This window comes from Pogona vitticeps, chromosome 6 (assembly GCF_051106095.1).
Source record: "Pogona vitticeps strain Pit_001003342236 chromosome 6, PviZW2.1, whole genome shotgun sequence".
NCBI lineage: Eukaryota > Metazoa > Chordata > Lepidosauria > Squamata > Agamidae > Pogona > Pogona vitticeps.
Window position 1 is genome coordinate 69,138,417 of NC_135788.1, and position 21,376 is coordinate 69,159,792.

Below are 21,376 nucleotides of genomic sequence, written 5' to 3' on the forward strand. Positions count from 1 at the left end.
AAAAAATTATTTTCACATGCATTACCAGAACTGGCCAATAGAACATGCCATAGACCATGCTATGTATTATTCACTAACAAATAGTCATGGCACAGTCTCTTGCTCCATCCAGTGGCCTGTTCTGGTACTGTATTTCCCCCAATATCTGCTATAGGCTGTGACAATAAATAAATAAATAAATAAATAAATAAATAAATAAATAAATAAATAAATAAAAAGGACAAAAAAAAAGAAAATCAACACTACCTAGACATCCACTTACGTGTTCAAGGTTCTGTTTTAGTTGTGGTGGTGGTTGTTTTTATTGCTGGGGGGACAGCTGAGAGCCCCTCATGCAAAAACTGCAACACTGTGATTAGTTGGCAGTTCCTCTGGTGCAGGAGGAACCAATGAGGATCTGGAGCCTGCAAAAACATCAGGGGTCTGCCCGAAATTGAGAACAAGCTGAGACTGAGATAAATCACTAATATTTCACTGGGAACTAAATTCGAATAAGGCTGGAGTTGTATATCTATACGTCTGTAAGTAACTCTCATGGAAACCAAGATTACTTTTTTCTGCACATCATCCTATATAATCTGCAGAGAAAACTGTGCAATTTAACACTGACTTTTGGCGGCCTGCATGAGGTCCTAGTGGCAAACTGGTCCCCATGCTCATCAAAGTTGCCCCTCTCACCTCTACTTTCAATCCCACCACCACCAACAAAATGCCCATAATTTGTCATGGGTTTCACGTTCTCACTCACCACCCACCTGTAGAGGTGCAGGCTCCGAAGGATCTTCTAGAAATCCACTGCTATCAGACTGGCAACTGCTTGTTCTTGTCGCAATCATATCTACAGTTAGAAAAATAAAAGTGAGAAGAAAATCAAACAAACAAACAAACAAACAAAACCCTAAGTATTCAATTTGTGGTGATTGCAGCACATGCTGCCATTCCTAATGCAGTTTCTGCTGAAATTTATTACCAACCATGGCAGCACGGTGGCGCCGGAAGTTGCCATAGCATCCTCCTGCAAAACAGAGATCTAGGGGAGAAGGGAGAAGGAAGAGAACAGAACAAAACAACTTAATGGTCAGAAAGCCGCATCATGTTTCAGAGGAAGGACTGCCAAGGAAAATGTTATATGGGGATAGACAAGAGCATGAATACTTTTAATTGTTATTTTAAAGTAGCTGATGAATAAAGGGAAGGTGCCTTTGGAATTTCTGGTTCAAAATTGGGAAAGGAGTACGACAAGGCTGTATATTGTCCCCCGGCTTATTTAACTTATATGCAGAATACATCATACGAAAGGCCAGACTGGAGGAATCCCAAACCAGAATTAAGATTGCCAGAAGAAATATCAACAACCTCCGATATGCAGATGATACCACTCTGATGGCAGAAAGTGAGGAGGAATTAAAGAACCTCTTAATGAGGGTGAAAGAGGAGAGTGCAAAAAACAGTCTGAAGCTCCACCTCAAAAAAAAAAATGAAGATCATGGCTACTGGTCCCATCACCTCCTGGGAAATAGAAGGGGAAGATATGGAGGCAGTGACAGATTTTACTTTCTTGGGCTCCCTGATCACTGCAGATGGTGACAGCAGTCATGAAATTAAGATGCCTGCTTCTTGGGAGGAAAGTGATGACAAACCTAGACAGCATCTTAAAAAGCACAGACATCACCTTGCCAACAAAAATCTGCATAGTCAAAGCTATGGTTTTTCCTGTAGTGATGTATGGAAGTGAGAGCTGGACCATAAATAAAGCTGACTGCTGAAGAATTGATGCTTTTGAATTATGGTGCTGGAGGAGGCTCTTGAGAGTCCCCTGGACTGCAAGGAGATCAAACCTATCAATTCTAAAGGAAATCAACCTTGAGTGCTCACTGGAAGGACAGATCCTGAAGCTGAGGCTCCAATACTTTGGTCATTTCATGAGAAGAGAAGACTCCCTGGAAAAGACCCTGATGCTGGAAAAGTGTGAGGGCAAGAGGAGAAGGGGACAGCAGAGGATGAGATTGTTCGACACTGTCACCGAAACTACCAACATGAATTTGACCCAACTCCAGGAGGCAGTGGAAGACAGGAGGGCCTGCCGTGCTCTGGTAAATGGGGTCACAAAGAGTCTGATACAACCAAATGACTAAACAACAACAACAAATGCACATCAGACCGAGAAAATGAAACGACACCAAACAGTACAAAATAATGGTCAGCAGGTGGCAGCAGCAGACAAATCTCCACCGTGAACTTGGGGTAGAAGGACTTTTCATTCCTAGAAGTGCTTTTCTTTGGAGGTTTTCTGAGGTTCTTGGACACCCTGGCTTCTGAATTGCCATGTTTATCTTGATTGTGAAAACCGTGATGACACAGGTATGTATCTCTCGAAGACTAGGGCTGCTGGATTCAGTGGGGAAAAGTTGCACTGAAGTCTGTTGGGCATTGTTTCTGATCTCAGCAGAGATTCAAAGAATTGTCCTGGGAAGGCTGCATAATCTGTTGCAAGCAGTTCTGTGCACGTGTATCGGGTGTTAAGACATGGTGCTCCATTCCATGTTTTCCATCCTGGGGAAGGAATTGACATGCTCCAACAGTGAGGCAGGATAATTTCATTTGGTCCCATTTCCCTTTTTAAGATTTATGTTAAGATTGCGTACAAAGGTTTTGGGGAAAGGTGTACATGTTTGAATGTCCATTGGGGGCATTGTTTGGAAAATACATATGTTAAAAATTGTACATAAAAATAGATGGACAGAATATGTTTGGGGGCAAAATCGCAGAGTGATACAGAAATGGAATGGAACAGATTGACTACCTGTCAAATGGGACATAAATCACGCAGAGGCTAATCTGTCGGTCTCCATCAAGAATATTCTAAACTGATTGAAGAGTGCTTTGTTATCTTAAACTAGATTAGCAGGGGGAGTTATTCCATGGAACACTAGAGCAGACTAATAAGAACTACAAATGTATGACTTAAACCATACATTCATAAGCTTTGGAGAGGCACAACTACGATTCTGCAGGGGACAATTGGAGCAGGGATAAGTCAGTCAACTGCAAGTAATGAAACATTTTAATTATTTCTACTACTAATGCCTCAAAGAGAATTACTGACACTGTAAGTGCCAGGTAATGAGAAAAGGGTGGGATATCTGTTGAACTTGAATCTATTCTCTTCTGTGAGTCTGTACTTCTATTGTGCAGCACAATAAATTTTTACCAGAAATTCAAAACTCTGCAATACTTTGTTCCTAATTGGGAAGGTGAGTAGGGTGGAATCCCAGGAAGAGAGGGCACCCCAAAATTTTGGTGTGTTGCATTGGGACTAATCATATGCTGGATTGGGCCTACGGGTTTTCAATTCCCTTTCCCAAGTCTGGGGGTCACTCTGAGTAGGGGTGGGCCATGTGTAGGCCAATAAAGCCTGCTTTGACAGCCTCCACCTCTTCCCTGACCTCATCTTTTCTCAGCAAAATACAAAACAAATAAGTGAATCGTTGCTTCTGGAACCTCCCAGGAATAGCAAATCATATTTTAAATATGTAACAGGACCTCTTCATCCATTTAGCATCCCTCCTCCAAAAAGCCCAGTTTACAAAAGTGGAGGCAGACTTGTAGACATTACCAGGTTCTTCGGTTATGTGTAAGTAAGTGAAATATTCAGAAATAACATAGCATAAGTAGGAACACTGAGAACTGAAATTTCCACAACCCTCCTCTGGAAATTCTCAGAGCCGCCTAGAGTGGTCTTAATTGACTAGATAGGCAGGATATAAATAAAAGAAATAATAATAAATAATAAAAACAAGGAGGGGAAGAAAATGCAGGTGGGATTCAAGACCTGACATGCAATCAAGACTTAGGAATTCTTCTCATCTTTGCCAGCAAAGCAAGGATGGTGTTATTTCTTTTTAATACAGCTAAACTATGATTTTGCAACATTTCAAAATCTGCTGAACTCTTCCATTTCAAAATTTAGAATTTCATGTTGATATTTCAATTCTGACTTTAAACCATGATATAAGCTTGTTTTTATTGCATTGTTGGGTTGATGGGGTTAATATAAAAGTCTATATAGTTCTGCTAAATGTCAGTGGTCAAATATTATTTTCGCTGCACATTTACTGCCGGATACTGACAAATACTGATAACTGTGTGTCTCATTTGGTCAAGTATCACTGTGTTTAATAGCAGACTCAGGTATGCATCCATTGAGGGTTAAATTATACAGGCTGCTAAACGCATACTTTAAAGCTATATTCACTTTGTTTCTTAATTTAATAATTTTCATCAACACCCTGAATGTAAGGAAGGGGCATTTAACCTTTCCCTTTATGGCTATGACCACAGCTATGAGGCTTTGGAATGGGGGAAGAGTCATCTTGAAGCTAATGGGAACTTTTCTCTTCTAAGCCTGGCTGTTCCACAGAGGAAAATACAGTGGTGCCTCGCATTACGATTGCCCCGCATTATGATGAAACCGCATTACGATGATCTTTTTGCAATCGCAATTGCGATCACAAAACGATGGTCTGAATGGGGTTTTTTCGCTTTGTGATGATCGGTTCCCTGCTTTGGGAACTGATTCTTCGCAAAATGATGATTTTCCTCCAGCTGATCGGTGGTTTCAAAATGGCTGTCGGGTAAATAAAATGGCTCCCGCTGTTTTCTGGGACGGATTCCTCGCTGCGCAGGCACCGAAAATGGCCGTCCTATGGAGGATCTTCACTGGATGGTGAGTTTCCAGCCCATTAGAATGCATTGAAGGGGTTTCAATGCATTTCAATGGGCTTTTTATTTTTGCATTACGACGTTTTCATTCTACAGTGATTTCGCTGGAATGAATTAACATCGTAATGCGAGGCACCACTGTATTTGATGGACTCATGGCTGCAGTGGAAACAGTTAACCTTATTTGGTACTCAGTAGCAATAGGTAACATGTTTCAAACGGTATTTTAAATAAAAATGAAATGCTAACATGAAAAATTTTGCAATAATAATTCCAGGATCTGGGACTAGGACCAAAACCAAGGGCTATAAACATCAGGGTCCTAAACTGGTTTATGGCACCTGGCAAGTGTGGCCATTCACCATTTTAAGGAGATACTGTATTTATTTATTTATTTATTTATTTATTTATTTATTTATTTATTTATTTATTTATTTATTTATTTATTTATTTATTTATTTATTTATTTATTTATTTATTTATTTACTTTATATGCCGCCCACACTACCCAAAGGTCTCTGGGCGGCTTACAGCATTTAAAATGACACTTTCCCCTAAAACAATTAGAGGAAAAATTGAGGGTCGTTTTATACATGGAAGGCAGCAGCAGGAGGCGGAGACTGAGGCCCAGTCGCCCCCTCCAGCAATTATCTCCTTGTGATTGGGTGGCGGAAGCAGCAGTCAATGGGCAGCAGCGAGAGGTGGCCGAGCTGGGCTGCTTCTTTGCCTCAGTCTCTGCCTCCTCCTCCTGCTGCCTCCACCGCTGGAGCCCTTTGACCACCCCCTTTCCCTTCATTTTGCGAAGCTCCGTGGCTCGGAAAAGGCAGGGAAAAGTGGCTGTCAAAGTGACTGCCACTTTTTCCTGCCTTTTGGGAAGCCACAGGGCTTAGCAAAAAGGGAAGGGAAAAGAGGCAGTCAAAGGGAGTCCTTTGATCCCTGCTTTCCCCTTCCTTTTGCTAAGCTCTGTGGCTTAGCAAAAGGAAGGGAAAAGCAGGAATCAAATTTTCTCATTTGGGGTTAGAAAAGGGGAGGTAGTTTTATACTTTGGGTCATCTTATAAATGGAAAGATATGGTAGTTGCCCATTTGAAGACACTCTATTTTGGACGGACTACCTAGTCCGAAGTCCTTTTTTGGGCTTCGGACTAGGTACTCTTCCAAAAGAGAACAGAACACTAAGAAGAGTTTATGAGGATTTTGGAGGTGCCTGTCTGTAGACAGCAGAGTGAGAAGACATATGCCTTACCCTGTTCCTGTCTCCCACATTATGGTGATATCTATTATATTTCCATTTGAATCAAAATAACTATTCCTTCCTTCCTTCCTTCCTTCCTTCCTTCCTTCCTTCCTTCCTTCCTTCCGTGAGACTTACATGGACAACAAACAAAAAAAATTGGTTTATTTTTAATGCATGATTGCTAACTACCTATTGAACTAAACAGATGAAGATGTGTGGCAATTTTGTGAAAGATGGTTTTGATAAGAACTTCCTCAAAATTGCAAATTTCTCCATAAATTTGGACAGGAAGAGCTTTTAAGCTTTTTTTTAAAAAAATAATTTTAGGACAAACAAATATAACAAATCTAACTGAAGTCAGAACCTGTGCAGAATCTATGAGACTTGCTGAATGGCCACGTGGCTAATGCAGAGAAGACAGACCTCCTGTGGCACAGTGAGGATGGGACACCATACCACTGGTACAGGATCAGATGTGGGATAAGTACAGTATCAAGGATGACTAAAATCCAGGGTATTTTAAAAATTAGCGAGATCCATTATGATCAGTCTGGATTCTATACTTTAGATCCCATTTCAGCAGGATATGCCATTGATTCAAGGAACAGCCAGTCTTGGGGTAGAGATGAGGTTGACATCCACACCACAAGATGCAAAGCCTCCTTAATAATCGCCTTGGATCCTTTTGTATCATCAGATAAGACTTCCTTGCCGGGTTCACACATTGTTCTTCCTTCCTTCCTTCCTTCCAATTGTTTGTATTATCTACAATCTTACAACCTGGCTTTGGTCCACCTTCTAATCCCTGCCAAACAGCGAGAAAGCCCGCTGACATCTGTGTCGAGGTCTCATGAAATGAGACACAAAGCTGTGAATGTCACAAGTATGGAGATGATACAGAAAACCTTCACGCTCAGCAGTTTCCAAAGAGCCTTCGATGAAAATGGTGTGACAAAGACAGCATTTCTAGAAATTCTATAACTGGAATGTTTTTAAAGAACTTAAAATCACAGAAGACTAGCGGTTGCCACTGAAGGAAAATACAAGGAAAGGCAGTATATGCTATAATTTCAACATAACTAAATATGCAATAAACTAATAATGCAAAGCCAGAATATTTGGCCCTAGTCACTGAAATCATCAGACAACTCAGTCTGCTTACATGCCATGGCTTTATTCAGTTGGAAACATAATGCTAGTCCATTGGTTACAATGACCAGCTCTCTTATACACACAAAATTCCTATGCCAGACAGCAGGGTCATGGCTCAGTGGTGGAGCACCTACTTTGCAGCCAGTGATCACAATTTCAGTCCTTAGCATTTACATATAGAGCTAGGACAGCCTCCTGCCTATAACCTGGACAGCGTAGACCATCCCCAACTCAGTGACTTCCTAGATGTTCTGGGCTCAGACCAACCCCCCTCAAGCTTCAGCCAGCATGGCCAGCCATGCTGGGACTAGTGGTCCCAGACATCTGGAAGGCACCAAATGAATGGATGTTCTCTAACTTGGCACTTTCTAAGCAAAGCTTCCAGATCCATGCATCTGTTGCAGACATCAGCTTGGGAAAGAACCTGTTCCTTTTGCTTTCTCTCACCCATCTTTTCCCTAATCACAAGCTTGTTCCTCCCCACTTTGACAACAATTTGCGAACATTTTTTAAAAATGGATGAAAACTTCACTGATATGCATTTCCCATATGTTTCCCATATTATTGTTTATTTTCCCCTAACATAGGTGGTATTGACAGCTCTGATGTCCACCCTCTCTCTGCCTTAGCCAGCCTTCAGAATGCTATGTTGTTGTTTAGTTGTTGTTTACTCACAGTGGCTCTCCCCCCTCGCAGGGAGCAGGGACCTATTTCTATGGTCCGCCCTCGAAGACTACTGGATCTGGCTGGATTCCAGGACATCATGAGAGGGGTCACGCCAGACCTGGCTAGCGCTCCTGTCGACACTCTGGTTGATAGCTGCTTCACCTTCGCAACCAGGGCTATAGACACGATCGCGCCTAAACACCCTCTCCATTGTAGAACTCATCCAGCGCCCTGTTTTAACCAGGAGCTTCGAGCGCTCAAGCGACAAAGGAGAAGGCTAGAGCGTAGGTGGAGGAAGAACCCGACGGATTATAATAGGATAGCTGTCAGGGTCGCAACTAACCTTTACCGGTCTAAAGTAAAGGCTGCTTGTCAATCTTACTTCGCTAACCGGATAAGCGAAGCATCCAACCAGCAGGCGGAGTTATTCCGTATAGTGCGCGACCTATCCAGAACTGGTCTGGATGATAGGCGTCCCCCTAGTTTTTCACCTGACCAGTTTGCAGCCTTTTTAAAATCTAAAGTGGAGGCCATCCGACGGGACCTCTCTCCTTTTTTGAACACAGTGAGTCGAGCAGAGATGTCCAGCACTCCGTCTAGCCCGATAACCCTTGACTCCTTTCAGCCTGTCATGCCTGATTCTGTGGCCAGAGTGCTTGACCGCTGTCGAGCCACCTCCTCCTCCTTGGACCCTTGCCCGGCCTGGCTAATCAAAGCAGCCAGGCTGATAACAACAGAATGGGCCACTGCAATAATAAATTGGTCTTTCCTTGAGGGCAGGTTTCCCTCTGCCCTCAAGGAGACACTCATTAGGTCCGTAAGAAAGAAACCTAATTTGGCGGCCGATGAAATTGCCAATTATAGGCCCGTCACCAATGTTTCTTTCATGAACAAAGTGGTCGAGAGGGTGGTGGCTGACCAGCTTCAGGCACATCTGGATGAAACAGATGCCCTGGATCCATTTCAGTCGGGCTTCAGGCCGTGCCATGGTACAGAGACAGCATTGGTCGCCCTGTACGATGACTTGTTGAGGGAGGCCAACAGGGGTAAAATATCTGTTGGCCCTCCTCGACATTTTGGCGGCCTTCAATACCATTGACCATGGTATCCTCCTGGGGAGGTTCTCTGAGTTAGGTATCGGTGGCTTGGCTCTGGCCTGGTTCCGTTCCTTCTTGGAGGACCACCCCCAGAGAGTGCAGCTTGGGGAGAGGATTTTGGCCCCGTGGAGCCTCAAATGTGGGGTTCCACAGGGGTTGACTATTTCCCCAATGCTGTTTAACATCTATATGAGGCCGCTGGGTGGGGTCATCAGGGGGTGTGGAGCATCGTGTCATCAATATGCTGATGACACCCAGCTCTACATCTCCGTTTCACCAACTGCAGGTGATGCTGTCCTGTCCCTCCAGCTCTGCCTGGGGGTCGTAGTGCAATGGATGCAGGAAAACGGGCTGAGGCTGAACCCGGACAAGACGGAAGTTCTGAGGGTGGGTGGCCCTGTGGATGGTGGCTTGGGAAACTCCCTCATGTTTGGGGGGTGGCCCTGGCCACGAAGAGTGGGGTCCGCAGCCTAGGGGTACACCTGGACCCGACGCTCACCATGGAAACGCAGGTGGCATCGGTAGTCCGCACCGCCTTTTCCCACCTTTGGCGGATTGCCCGGCTGCGACCTTACCTAGACAAGGGGGCACTCACTACCTTAGTACATGCGCTCGTAATCTCTAGATTAGACTACTGTAACACGCTCTACATGGGGCTCCCTTTGAAGCTGATGCGGAAACTTCAGGTGGTGCAGAATGTGGTGGCCAGACTCCTTACTGGAGTGAGAAAATACCAACATATCTCTCCTACTGTGGCCATGCTGCACAGGCTGTCCCTCCGTTTCCGTATTGACTTCAAAGTGTTAATGCTTACATATAAGGCCCTAAATGGTTTAGGACCCTGATACTTGGCAGAACGCCTGCTCCCACCTAGATCTACTCAGATCACCCATACGAGCCAGGAGGTGAGGCTGAGGAGCCTAACGCCGAGGGAGGCCCGGAAGGAAAGGACACGAAACTGAGCCTTCTTGGCGATGGCTCCTCGCCTCTGGAATAACCTTCCTCTGGTTATTCATGAGACCCCTACGCTGGGCACTTTTAAGAGTCAACTAAAAACATGGTTGTATGTTCAGGCCTTCCCTCCTGTTAATATCTAATTCTTAATTTATTTTTTGTTTCATTTATTATTTGTTTTATTATTGTATGTGTTATGGACTGTTTGTAAAATTCTTATGTTTTCGTATACACCTTATTGGAAGCCGCCCAGAGTGGTCGACCAGACCAGATGGGCGGGATATAAATCAAATAAATAAATAAATAAATAAGTTGTGTCTGACTTTTCATGACCCCATGGACCAGAGCACGCCAGGCCCTCCTGTCTTCCGCTGCTTCCCAGAGTTGGGTCAAATTCATGTTGGTAGCTTCGATGACACTGTCCAACCATCCCATCCTCTGTTGTCCCCTTCTCTTCTTGCCTTCGCACTTTCCCAACATCAGGATCTTTTCCAGGGAGTCTTCTCATGAGATGGCCAAAGTATTGGAGCCTCAGCTTCAGGATTTGTCCTTCCAGTGAGCACTCAGGCTTGATTTCCTTCGAAATGGATAGGTTTGTTCTCCTACCAGTCCAGGGGACTCTCAAGAGCCTCCTTCAGCACCACAATTCAAAAGCATCAATTCTTCGGCGGTCAGCTTTCTTTATGGTGCAGCTTTCACTTCCATACATCACAACAGGAAAAACCATAGCTTTGACTATGCGGACCTTTGTCGGCAAGGTGATCTCTGCTTTTTAAGATGCTGTCTAGGTTTGTCATCGCTTTCCTCCCAAGAAGCAGGCCCCTTTTAATTTTGTGGCTGCTGTCACCATTTGCAATGATCATGGAGCCCAGGAAGGTAAAATTTGTTACTGCCTCCATATCTTCCCCTTCTATTTGACAGGAGGTGATCGGACCAGTGACCGTGATCTTAGTGTTTTTGATGTTGAGTTTTAGACCATTTTTTGTGCTCTCCTCTTTCACCCTCATTAATAGGTTCTTTAATTCCTCCTCACTTTCTGCCTTCAGAGTGGTATCATCTGCATATCCGAAGTTGTTGATGTTTCTTCCAGTAATCTTGATTCCGGCTTGGCATTCCTCCAGTCTAGCCTTTTGCATGATGTATTGTTCATATAAGTTAAATAAGCCGGGGGGCAATATACAGCCTTGTTGTACTCCTTTCCCAATTTTGAACCAATCATTGTTTCCATATCCACTTCTAACTGTTGCTTCCTGTCCCACATATAGGTTTCTCAGGAGATAGATAAGGTGGTCAGGCACTCCCATTTCTTTAAGGACTTGCCATAGTTTGCTGTGGTCCACACAGTCAAAGGCTTTTGCTTTGTCAATGAAGCAGAAGTAGATGTTTTTCTGGAACTCTCTGGCTTTCTCCATAATCCAGCACATGTTAGCAATTTGGTCTCTAGTTCCTCTGCCCCTTCGAAATCCAGCTTGTACGTCCGGGAGTTCTCGGTCCACATACTGCTGAAGCATACCTTGGAGGATTTTGAGCATAACCTTGCTAGCGTGTGAAATGAATGCAATTGTACGGTAGCTGGAGTATTCTTTGGCACTGCCTTTCTTTGGGATTGGGATGTAGACTGATCTTTTCCAATCCTCTGGCCACTCAGAATGCTATGGAAAGTGTTGAAAGAATAGAAAAGGAATGAGCATCCATTTGAATGTGGTCTCAGTCAGAGAAACATGTTTTGAGAGAGTTTAACATGTCTTGGGAATGAGAAGAGGGAGTCTGAGTGTGGTGCAGATGTGAAGGGAGTTGTAATGAGAGTTCAGGGAAAGTTTAAAGCAGATACAAATGAACACCCACTGAAAATAGTACAGGCACCTTACTCAGAGTGGCTTATGATGTTTCCCCAGCCTGCCAATATCCATTTGATTTTGGAATTCATGGATCATTGTCACACTACTGCAGTAGCTGGGACACACACAAACAGCCATTCCTTTGGAAGCACTGCCTTATTTCACTGACATCACAGTGGAGATTTTGAAGCAGGGAAAGAAACTATGACATATGAGCCCAAGGAAATAAGAGGGAAGCACCAGAACTGGTAATGAGAAGTTCGCCGTGCCACAACATATGTCATTTTAGCTATCCCCACCCCCCACCCCTGCAGATGCACTTATTGAAACTGGAATTTTCGTACCATACATACTTTTAAAAGGAAGACATACAATGTAAATTTTTTAGAAATTTAAAGAATTTGGTTGTATTTGGCCTTCATCCCTTTCTTATCAGTTGCCTAGAGACATCTTGTTGACTACTGTGGAAAACAGGATGCTGGATTAACAGATGGTTTGATCCAGCAGGGCTTTTCTTAGGCTGTAAACCAAGATGGCAATGCATGTTTGACGCTGCAGCTCCTTTTACCTTCATTTCATTTAAGCCAGAATGTGATTGATCTCTAGAGGGAAGCAGTTATTTAAATCTCTTGCCAATGTCTGAGATTACTTTGAGGCATCTCTCAAAGGCCATCAGCTCTTTGGGATTTTGTGAGTATCACATTTCTATTGCCTGATGGCAGCAAGAACAGCAACCTACATCTCTGTGGTGTCCTGGTCTCATTTGCAGGCAAGGAAAAGGGAAGGTGAATCAGTGTCTCTGAGTGACAAAATGACATCCTGTGATTTACCAGCATGCAGGCAGCATGGTAACATGGAAGAGGTGGTGGCTTGGGAGTAAAAGGCAAGCCGGAGTGATATTAGAAGAGTCACACATGAACGAATTTGGCTGTGATGCATAACGGCTCTACTTTAGGCTAATGCCGGTAAATTCCCAAGGCATTACCATCTCTATATCATCATTACAGTGACAAGGACAAGTTCTCTGCTCATCTAGATTAGTTGGTAGACCTTTTCAGTAGCCCCCCTTCCTCCTCTTGCCTCATAAATTATTTTCCTTCTTCCTTTATGTGATGATCGGTTTGAAGCCTACAGTATTAAGAAGGTTTGTTTATGAGAAGGACCATTTAAAAAAATCATGGGATGGTAACATAGGCATAAACATTGTCTTGGGTGTGGGGGCTAGGTTGCTCCTGCATTCAACTTTTCGAAAGCCATGTGCTGCATCCCTGCCATGTTTTCTCACTGCCACACCAGCAGCGGCCTAAAAGCTTCCAGAACTGAATAGATCTAGATCTGTGCCCTTAAACAGGGCGCACTCGCTGGTAACCATTGGGCATGGATTTCTCAGGTCAATAATGCCCATCCCATTGGGCAGTTGAAAAGTGGAACCTGTGGCCATTTCTGGGGGGGCAGGGGGAATGGCTGTGTGTTTAACACCACCCCCACAAATTATTTCTCTCTTGTTGGATCACTTCCCCCACCAAATTTTCTTCAGATCAGCTAATACAAATCTGGAACCTGGTAGTAAGGGACAGACTATTACAAGGTAGATGGTCCTGATTAGCTATTAATGATACACTTCCCACCCATTGTTTCTTTAAGAGGATATCAATCCACATCACCACTTCCAGCTGTTTGATGATGAAATGGATACCGCCACCCTGTGTCTAGTTCTAGCTGAGTGGAATAACATCTGCCAATCTAGGGTCTTCTTTCCTCAATCCTGCAAGATTACAAGCTTTCTCATAAATGTTAAGCAAGTGGGTCCCATTGTCTGCCTGCCCACCCACCGTCCCATTTATTCTAAGAACAACAGAAGAAACAGAGAAATTAAAAATACTGTGCTAATATCTCTAATACAAGAATCTCATAATTTTGAAAACAAGAATCTCATAATTTTGAAAAATGTAAGGTTTTCTTGCCCAAATGCAGATGCATACATTAAACATAATGCAATTTCTTTCTGCACTTTGTTGTAGTTTAATATATACAAAATGTGTTTAATATATAAATAAATATAGAAATCATGGAATTTTGGTGGAAACCTCTGCAGTCTATTTTGAAGATGTATAAGCAAGAAAATGGAGTAAATGATTTACACCTATTAGTCTGATTGATAGCATTTGACGAGAAATCTCTAAAAACCAAAAGAACTTGTTCTGATGCCATTAAAAATAAGGAAATTAGTGTGGTTTCTCTCTCTCCGCCCCCCCCATCAAACAATTGTTCCCATATGTACTTTGCAGAAGGATAATAAACAGGATTCATACCATTGGAACACAGTCAATTAAGAAAAATGCCAATTGCCTTCTGCAGCTAATCTCATGGAGCCAAACTTATTCGTGAAGGTTTGGTGAAGAGGAGGGAGGGAGGGAGAGTGGTGAAATTGAGGTAATTAAAAGGACTGCTACTCAATAAGTCACAGGAGCTAATGTGTCAACTCAGTCTGCTGAGGGGGGGGGGGAGGTAGACTGTACCCAGCTGCTGGAAAGACTCAAGTGTGGTTTGGTCCTTGGCACCACTTGTTGGGACAAGATGAATCACAAAATGCTGTGGAAGTGAGTATCTGTGTTACCATGTGCCAGATGGAGGTGGTTACTTTTCTGATTGATTGCCTCTTGGGCAGCAAAGAGGGCTTCTCAGCCAGCAAATGCTGCCACACTGGCACCGTTGCCTGCGGGACCAGCCATTCCTTCTTTGGTCAGCACCCCCTTTGGATCATCTGATCATGAGTGGGTGGGGGACAATTAAGAGGAAGACAATCCAACACCCCCCTCCCTAAAATCAGCAAAGAAAGGGGTGAAGAAGTTAAGGACACTTACATGATACGAACACAATTCCTTTTACAACTGAAAGGTGCTGCTGAATCTCGCACAATGTGTGATATGAAGTTTAAGGTAATATTTATATGAACTAGAAAGCATGCATTTGTATATAGAACTACTCTGTTGTCAAATAATGAATATAAAGTCTCTGCAAACAGTATATGAGTGCAAAGAAGGGAGAGGAAACCATAATAATGTTGCCATGATCTTCATTCTGTTTGTGTCTTTGAGTATCTTTACACTGCCAAAAAGCCAATACCCTCAAATGGAGCTGTCACAGAGAGAGAGAGAGAGAGAGAGAGAGAGAGAGAGAGAGAGAGAGAATTTAACAAGCACAGTCCTCCTGCCCAGTGTTAACTGCCTGTCAGACATTTACCAGGTCCTCCTAATACAGGACAGTGAGCAAAGCTTCATTACAGAACAATGGCGTTTGCTGCCAGAGCTTACAGATTTGAATAAACAACAAATAAGCAACATCTGCTCCAGCATATGTGTATGATGGGGGAAAAAAGTCACAAAATAAAAGAATTTGTAAATGCCAAAAGCAACACTAAACTGCCAGTGCTACTGTAGAGTGAATTTTTAATTGCACATGCATACAAGGCAGGCTGTGGGTATTAGTCTCACATATGTCTGGTTGCTGCCAACCTGGGAGTATAGATGAATTTAATTAAATAAGGATTATCCCTTCTCCCCAGTACAATTACTTATTTATAACAATGATAAAATTGCCTAATAAAAATTGTAATCTTTTGTTTAAAAAAAAAAACCCAACCACCCGCTATTGCTCAAGAACACTCCGGTATTCCTTGTAAGTCATTTAGGAATGCTTGGGGTTTGAGTGTCTTTAAGAATTAAGACTCTGCATTCTGCTAAAGGGGAAGAAAAGATGAAAGGAGTATCATGCTGTTTGGCAAGTTAAACAGCTAAGAATCAACATTCAGAAGAAATGGCAAACAGCAGCCAAGGAATGGCCTTTTGCTATAGCCAGCCCTACCATTAGGCAGAGTAAAGCAACTGTCTCAGACAGCAGATTTTGGGTTTTACAAAAGGATAGCAAATTGTTAAGTATTCACTTTGTAATTATTGTATTGTGTTCAACCAGAGACAGGAAGAGATACTTAAAATTTTCTCCCTCATATGACCTAGACAATTTGGATAGCTCTAGTTACTATGCACCTTGACTTGGGTGCATCGGGGGGGGGGGGAGATGCCATTTGCTGTTCCATCTTAGGTAGCAACCTTTCTTCAGCCATCTCTGTCTTTTAGTGGTCTACACGTGTGTATATTTAAGCAACTGGGTGAAGGGAAAGGCCTAATCACGGAACCAAAGGACACAGCTATACAGGATATTGTTTCTAATAGCTATTTCTGTGTAATAAAACCAGTGACTCTGGTCTAGTTTTTCAGTTTGAGCAATTGATTATTTTAATGTCAGACAACTTGTCTCTAATGATCTGCTCAACTGATGGCTTCTCAAGCTCTCATTCCTTTGCTTTTAGAGAGAATACTTCACTCATTGCCCAGAATCCTATAATTTAATTATTCCATGTAAGCGGTGTCAACTGCCCTGAAAGTTGCCTCTTTTATCCACCACTCATGCCACTGGCTGTGATGGATTCCAACATGTCAACTAGTAGCAATTCATCATTGCACTTTATGCCATTAAACTAATAAGAGCATATCCTAAGCTGCATATGAAGCAACTCTAGTCCATGTTAATTCTGAGCCATGATATAAAATTCTTCAAATAACTTCTATGTGCTTCTGTACTCAAGATTCAAAACACCAAGAAATGGCTCAGTATTGCTCCACAGTATTGAGCCCCCATTGCCAGCAGGAAAAGAGAGGCTAAGCTTTATATAGCCAAGAGCAGCTTGAATATTGACAACACCAGTGGCAGCAATCAAGATGGTCTACAGGATACCCTCTTGTGCTCACTACCATTCCAAGCAAGGGAAAATCCCAGAAGCTGACTCCTTTTTTAATCACTTTTCACCCAAACACAAAGTAATTGTCAGGGCTGTTTTTCAACAAGTATGAATGGTAATGAGGGTATTTTGTAGACTATCTTGACTACTGTTGTTGGTATTTCTAACTCTCATTAAAGCAAAAGTGAGTCAACTGAGCCTATCCTACCATGCACATATAATTGAAAAACAAAGTAACCAGAAAAGACAATATTGCTCAGAAAAGTTGCAGGGCCAGTCAAAAGAAAGATGAGGTGGGCTGTATCAGTAAAGGAAGCCACAGCTGTTAGTTTGCAAGATCAGAGCAGAACTTACTGGAAAAGACAATATTGGTAGGATGTGGGGGAGGGGGGCAGTAGGAAAAGAGAACAACCTAGTATGAGATGTTGTTGGTTTGCAAGATCGGAACAGAACTGTTAATGACAGGACATTTCGGAAGTCAGTAACTCATATAAGTCACCAGAATATCAGAAATTACTTGATGGCATGTAGCATTTTTGGAGGGTTTTTCCTAATTACCAGATAAGTGTATTGTGACAAGATAGGAGCAAAAGGCACCAAAACTCTGCTAACATTGTCTACATCCCCAACCACAAAGCAAAAAACAGTAATTTCACAGCTTAAATGAGTGAGCTTCTGAATATTTATTCTCTATTTTTAATAGTAGCTTTTAAAATAGTTCTACACCTGAAATAGAAACTCTGTTTAATGGCTGTTTGGCCGAGAAGGAGTTAGAAAGTTCTCCTTCTGAGAGTCATTTAAATTGGTCCTGACCAGCAAAGTAAAAAATTCAGATCTCTCTTCCTGGCTCTCAATGTTTATGTTTATAATGTTTATGCTGATAACCAGTTTATAAGAAAACCAAAATGTCTTTGAAACAGACATTTTTGAAGTCAGCATTATAGCCCCTGATGCCTGGATTCCTTCCAAATAAAAAAGCAGGTGGGACTTATCTCAAGATAAGCAAGACTGGCCTTTTTCAAAGCATTTATCTGCTTTAAATCTGCAGACAGAAAAGGTTGCCAATGTCTGCATGAGGACTGAGGAGTAAAGTTTTACTTTTTAAAAAATCATAACTTGAAAATGTTTGCCCAAACATCCCCAAATACAGCACAGAGCAAGAGCAGATTGTCTTCTACATCTGGGCCACTTTTGGTGCTGATCCACAGTTTCAGCATTATATATTTTTGTTTGGGGTGCCCCATTTTTAGAATTACCTTATGGAATGCTGATTTGCTCTGTTGCAATAATACAGGCTAGTACACCCTTTTCCTACCCACTCTTTCAATTTTATAACACCTGAATAGCCTGCTTCAGGCAAACAAGCAAACAAAAACAAACAAAGGAATTGAGCTGAAGATTTGATGATTCATCTTCAGAAAAACACAGGCTTTAACTACTACGTTCCTAAGTACAGTATGCATTGTAGAAAGAATCCTCATTTTCTAGTCAGGATGAGTTAGAAGCTTTATGGTTAAGATTTGAACCAGATGCTTGTGATTCATAGTTCACACTATTAACTGCCCTGCTTTTGAAGCGTTGTGTACTTCAATCAATTAAAGTGAAATATTACTCATGTTGGAGAACCATTCAAATCTGCCAAGACAGCTAATGTTCAGGACAATGCAAGTTATACTGTAACAACATCTGGAGGGTCACAGATACCCGAAATGTGATTATAGGATACATACATATATGATACATAAATCCAGCAAAGTATTTGGACCACTTACAGACCCAGAAGGCAACAGCATCAATCTTTTCAAACTTATACTATTAACCAAACATTTGTTATGTGCTCTTAAGTTGTGTCTGATTTACAGCAAACCTAGTAGGGTATTCAAGGTGAGTGAGATATTTAAGGAGTTGTTTTACCAGTTACCATGTCTCTCCCATTAGTTTCTTTGGCTGAACAGAGATTTGAACCCAGGGCTTCTGAGTAGAGATGGGGGTATTTGTATTCATATACAAATACGAATACCCACACAGAGGGGGAGATAATGAGGGTCTGGCCCCATGGGGTCAGACGGTCCACTCACTGATACACTAATTCCGCAGGGTCTGCACTCCCATCCTATTGCGCCAGAGATGGAGATCGCGGAGCCACTCCTAGCAGGAGGCAGGATGACAAGTGTCTTTGCCATGTTGAAGAGTGGCTCAGCAATTGTGATCTCTATATGAATATGACTACCCCCATCTCTACTTCTGAGTCCCAGTCTGTCATTCTGTCTACTAGATCAGAGGTCGTCAAGACCCGGTCCACGGCCCGTGCTGGTCCATGGCCTGAGCCAGTCAATGCCATGAAGACAGACCTCCCACCCTCCCACATGCACTCCCCTCCACACAGCTGCTTTGCACACGTGTGCACATGCTAGCGCTGGCATGAGAACTCCCCCACCCCTTCACACATGCGCCCAAGTGCCCGAGTGCCTGCGCAAAGGAGTGGGTGCACGAGAGGACGTGCAGGTACCCCCGCGCATGCACAAAGGGGTCGGGGAGCACTCATGCTGGTGCTGGCAATCAGACACTCCCCCACTGCTTTGCACATGCACCTGAGAGAGAGTGCGCACCCGCATGCATCTGTGGGGGTCCCCCCGCCTTCCTTGGAGGCTCAGCCGGTCCCCAGTCCCAAAAGGTTGGGGACCGCTGTACTAGATCACACTGGCTGTAATATTGAACAATCCCACTGCTATAGACCCTGCCCAGTGTCTATTCTGAACAGAAGGACATTGGTTCATTCCATCTAGCGACACTGCAGACCTCAGATTAGATGGCAGATGGGAATTTCTGCTGGCAAAAGAGGGTTCTGTAGAATCCTGTCCCCTATGGTGAGAGCATCCTTGGGCTAGTAATGCACTATCTCTTTCTGAAATCAGTTCATTATTATTATTATTATTTATTTAATTTATATCCCGCCTATCTAGTCGTGGTGGACTACTCTAGGCGGCCAAAGCATGAATGTGTGATTGATGGCATAAAACAAATAAACAAACAAAATCCATGTGGTGCCTTAAAAGTATTTAAAAGCCTTTACATGTCTTTAATGTCCTTAAATATTAACCAGAAAATATTATTAATTATGCAGAAGCAAACACACACATGAATGCACATGCCCTCTGGGGTGAAAAGTAAAGTTGTTACATAGACCTTGTTATTGCCACCAAGTAGGACATAATTTGTATTCTGAGAAATGTGGTGACTGAATGACAAAAGTATAGGTGCTACAGAGCACAGACAAGAGTTCTGACTCCTGTCCTCTGAAGTTGCCGGCCACAGGACTGGTGAAATGTTAGGAAGGAAAACCTTCAGAACATGGCCAAACAGCCCAGAAAACCCACAACAACCATCGGATCCTGGTTGTGAAAGCCTTCGAGAATACAAATAGGTGCTAATGCTGGTTCTTCTTGATAGTGACAGGCACTTGAGGCAGTATATACAGAACAGAAAATTGTATCCGTAGCTGATGCTGCATCACTGCCTTTTGTACTGTTCAAACCAATGTGCCTGAACTCGGGTTAATAAGAGTTCCATGGTAGTGCAGCTATATTACTGTACGGTAGAGCAAAACATCACTGTACAAGGCAATTCTAAGAATGGGGCAGCCCAATTAAACAAACATGGCAGAGATATAACAGGTGGTCTACTCTTACACTGTGCCAAATTTCAGAAATTTTGGGCAAACAGTTTTCAAGTTATGAATTTTAAAATAAAATTGTTTCTCTCCCTGCCTGCCCCCATGCAGAAAAAAGTGACCCTAAACATCTCTAGATTTAAAATAGCTCATACAAATTGAAAATGCCAATTTTCCTTCTTTTTAAGGAGAATGATTGGTCCCACCAACTTTTTTTAATTTGGGAAGAACCCAGGCTTCACGGATTGAAATATTGATATATATTTTTTTAAAAAGGCCTTTCAACACAACCACTTTGCTATAAGACTGAGCATCTATGAAACCGGCTTACCAGCAGGAGTGTTCCAAAGTACAGTGGTGCCTTGACTTACGAAATTAATCCGTATTGGAACGGTGGCCGTAACTCGAAATTTTCATAAGTCAAAGCACCATTTTGCATAGGAATGCACTGAAACCCGATTAATCTGTTCTGGCCAAAGGAAAAAAAATACCAAAGAAAGAAAGAAAGAAAATAAACAAAACAAGTGGTACTGGTACTGCAAAACAAACAAACAAAATAAAACAAACAAACAAACAAATCCAAAAATAAACATTAGAGCAAGTCCCACACTGGGACTGCAATAATAAACAAACAAACAAACAAACAAAACAACACAGACACATAACCCCCAAGCCCAAATCTACCCTCCAAAACCCACCCAGAATAACTTTTTAAAAAGGAAAAAGGAGCACCTTACCTGTTCGAAGCCTCCTCAGCCTCCCTGCTGGCCTGACCGCTGCTGCCAGAGGCCTCCCAGGCTTCCCTGCCGCCCTGACTGATGCTGCCAGAGGCCTCCGGGGTTCCCCGCTGCCCTGGGAGGCCTCCCAGGCTTCCCTCCCACCGCTGGGCCTCCCGGGGTTCCCCACCACCCTGACCTCCGCCACTGGAGGCCTCCTGGGCTTCCTGGCTGCTGCCGGAGGTCATGGTGGCGGGGAACCTCAGGAGGCCTCCGCTGGGGGCTGCAACAGGGAAGCCCAGGAGGCCTCCATCGGTGGTGGCCAGGGTGGCAGGGAACCCCAGGAGGCCTCCGATGGCAGCGGAGAAGCCCGGGAAGCTAAACCTCCCTTTTCCTAAATGTTAGGGTGAAGAAGCAGCCTCTTCGCCACCAACGGTTTGAATTTCTCGCCCTTTCCCCCTGCCCTTTTTTGTCTCTAACTCAAAGCTCTGGCTGCAAGTTGAAGCAAAATTTTGTGGCCTGAGCTT

General features: G+C 43.1%; 1 protein-coding gene and 1 long non-coding RNA gene across 18 annotated transcripts in view; one reads left to right on the plus strand and one right to left on the minus strand.

Annotated features, from left to right (window-relative positions):
- LOC140708344 (uncharacterized) overlaps positions 1–21,376 on the plus strand; it is a 77,974-nt gene that overhangs the window by 52,638 nt on the left and 3,960 nt on the right. The window lies entirely within an intron of this gene.
- Positions 1–21,376, minus strand: part of ITPRID1 (ITPR interacting domain containing 1) — a 65,907-nt gene that overhangs the window by 12,380 nt on the left and 32,151 nt on the right. For all 17 annotated transcript variants that reach the window (XM_020803399.3, XM_078377498.1, XM_020803403.3 and 14 more), the window contains one exon: positions 756–838. In XM_020803399.3, coding sequence (XP_020659058.3) covers positions 756–838 — 83 coding nt within the window. The remainder of the gene's footprint in view (positions 1–755; positions 839–21,376) is intronic.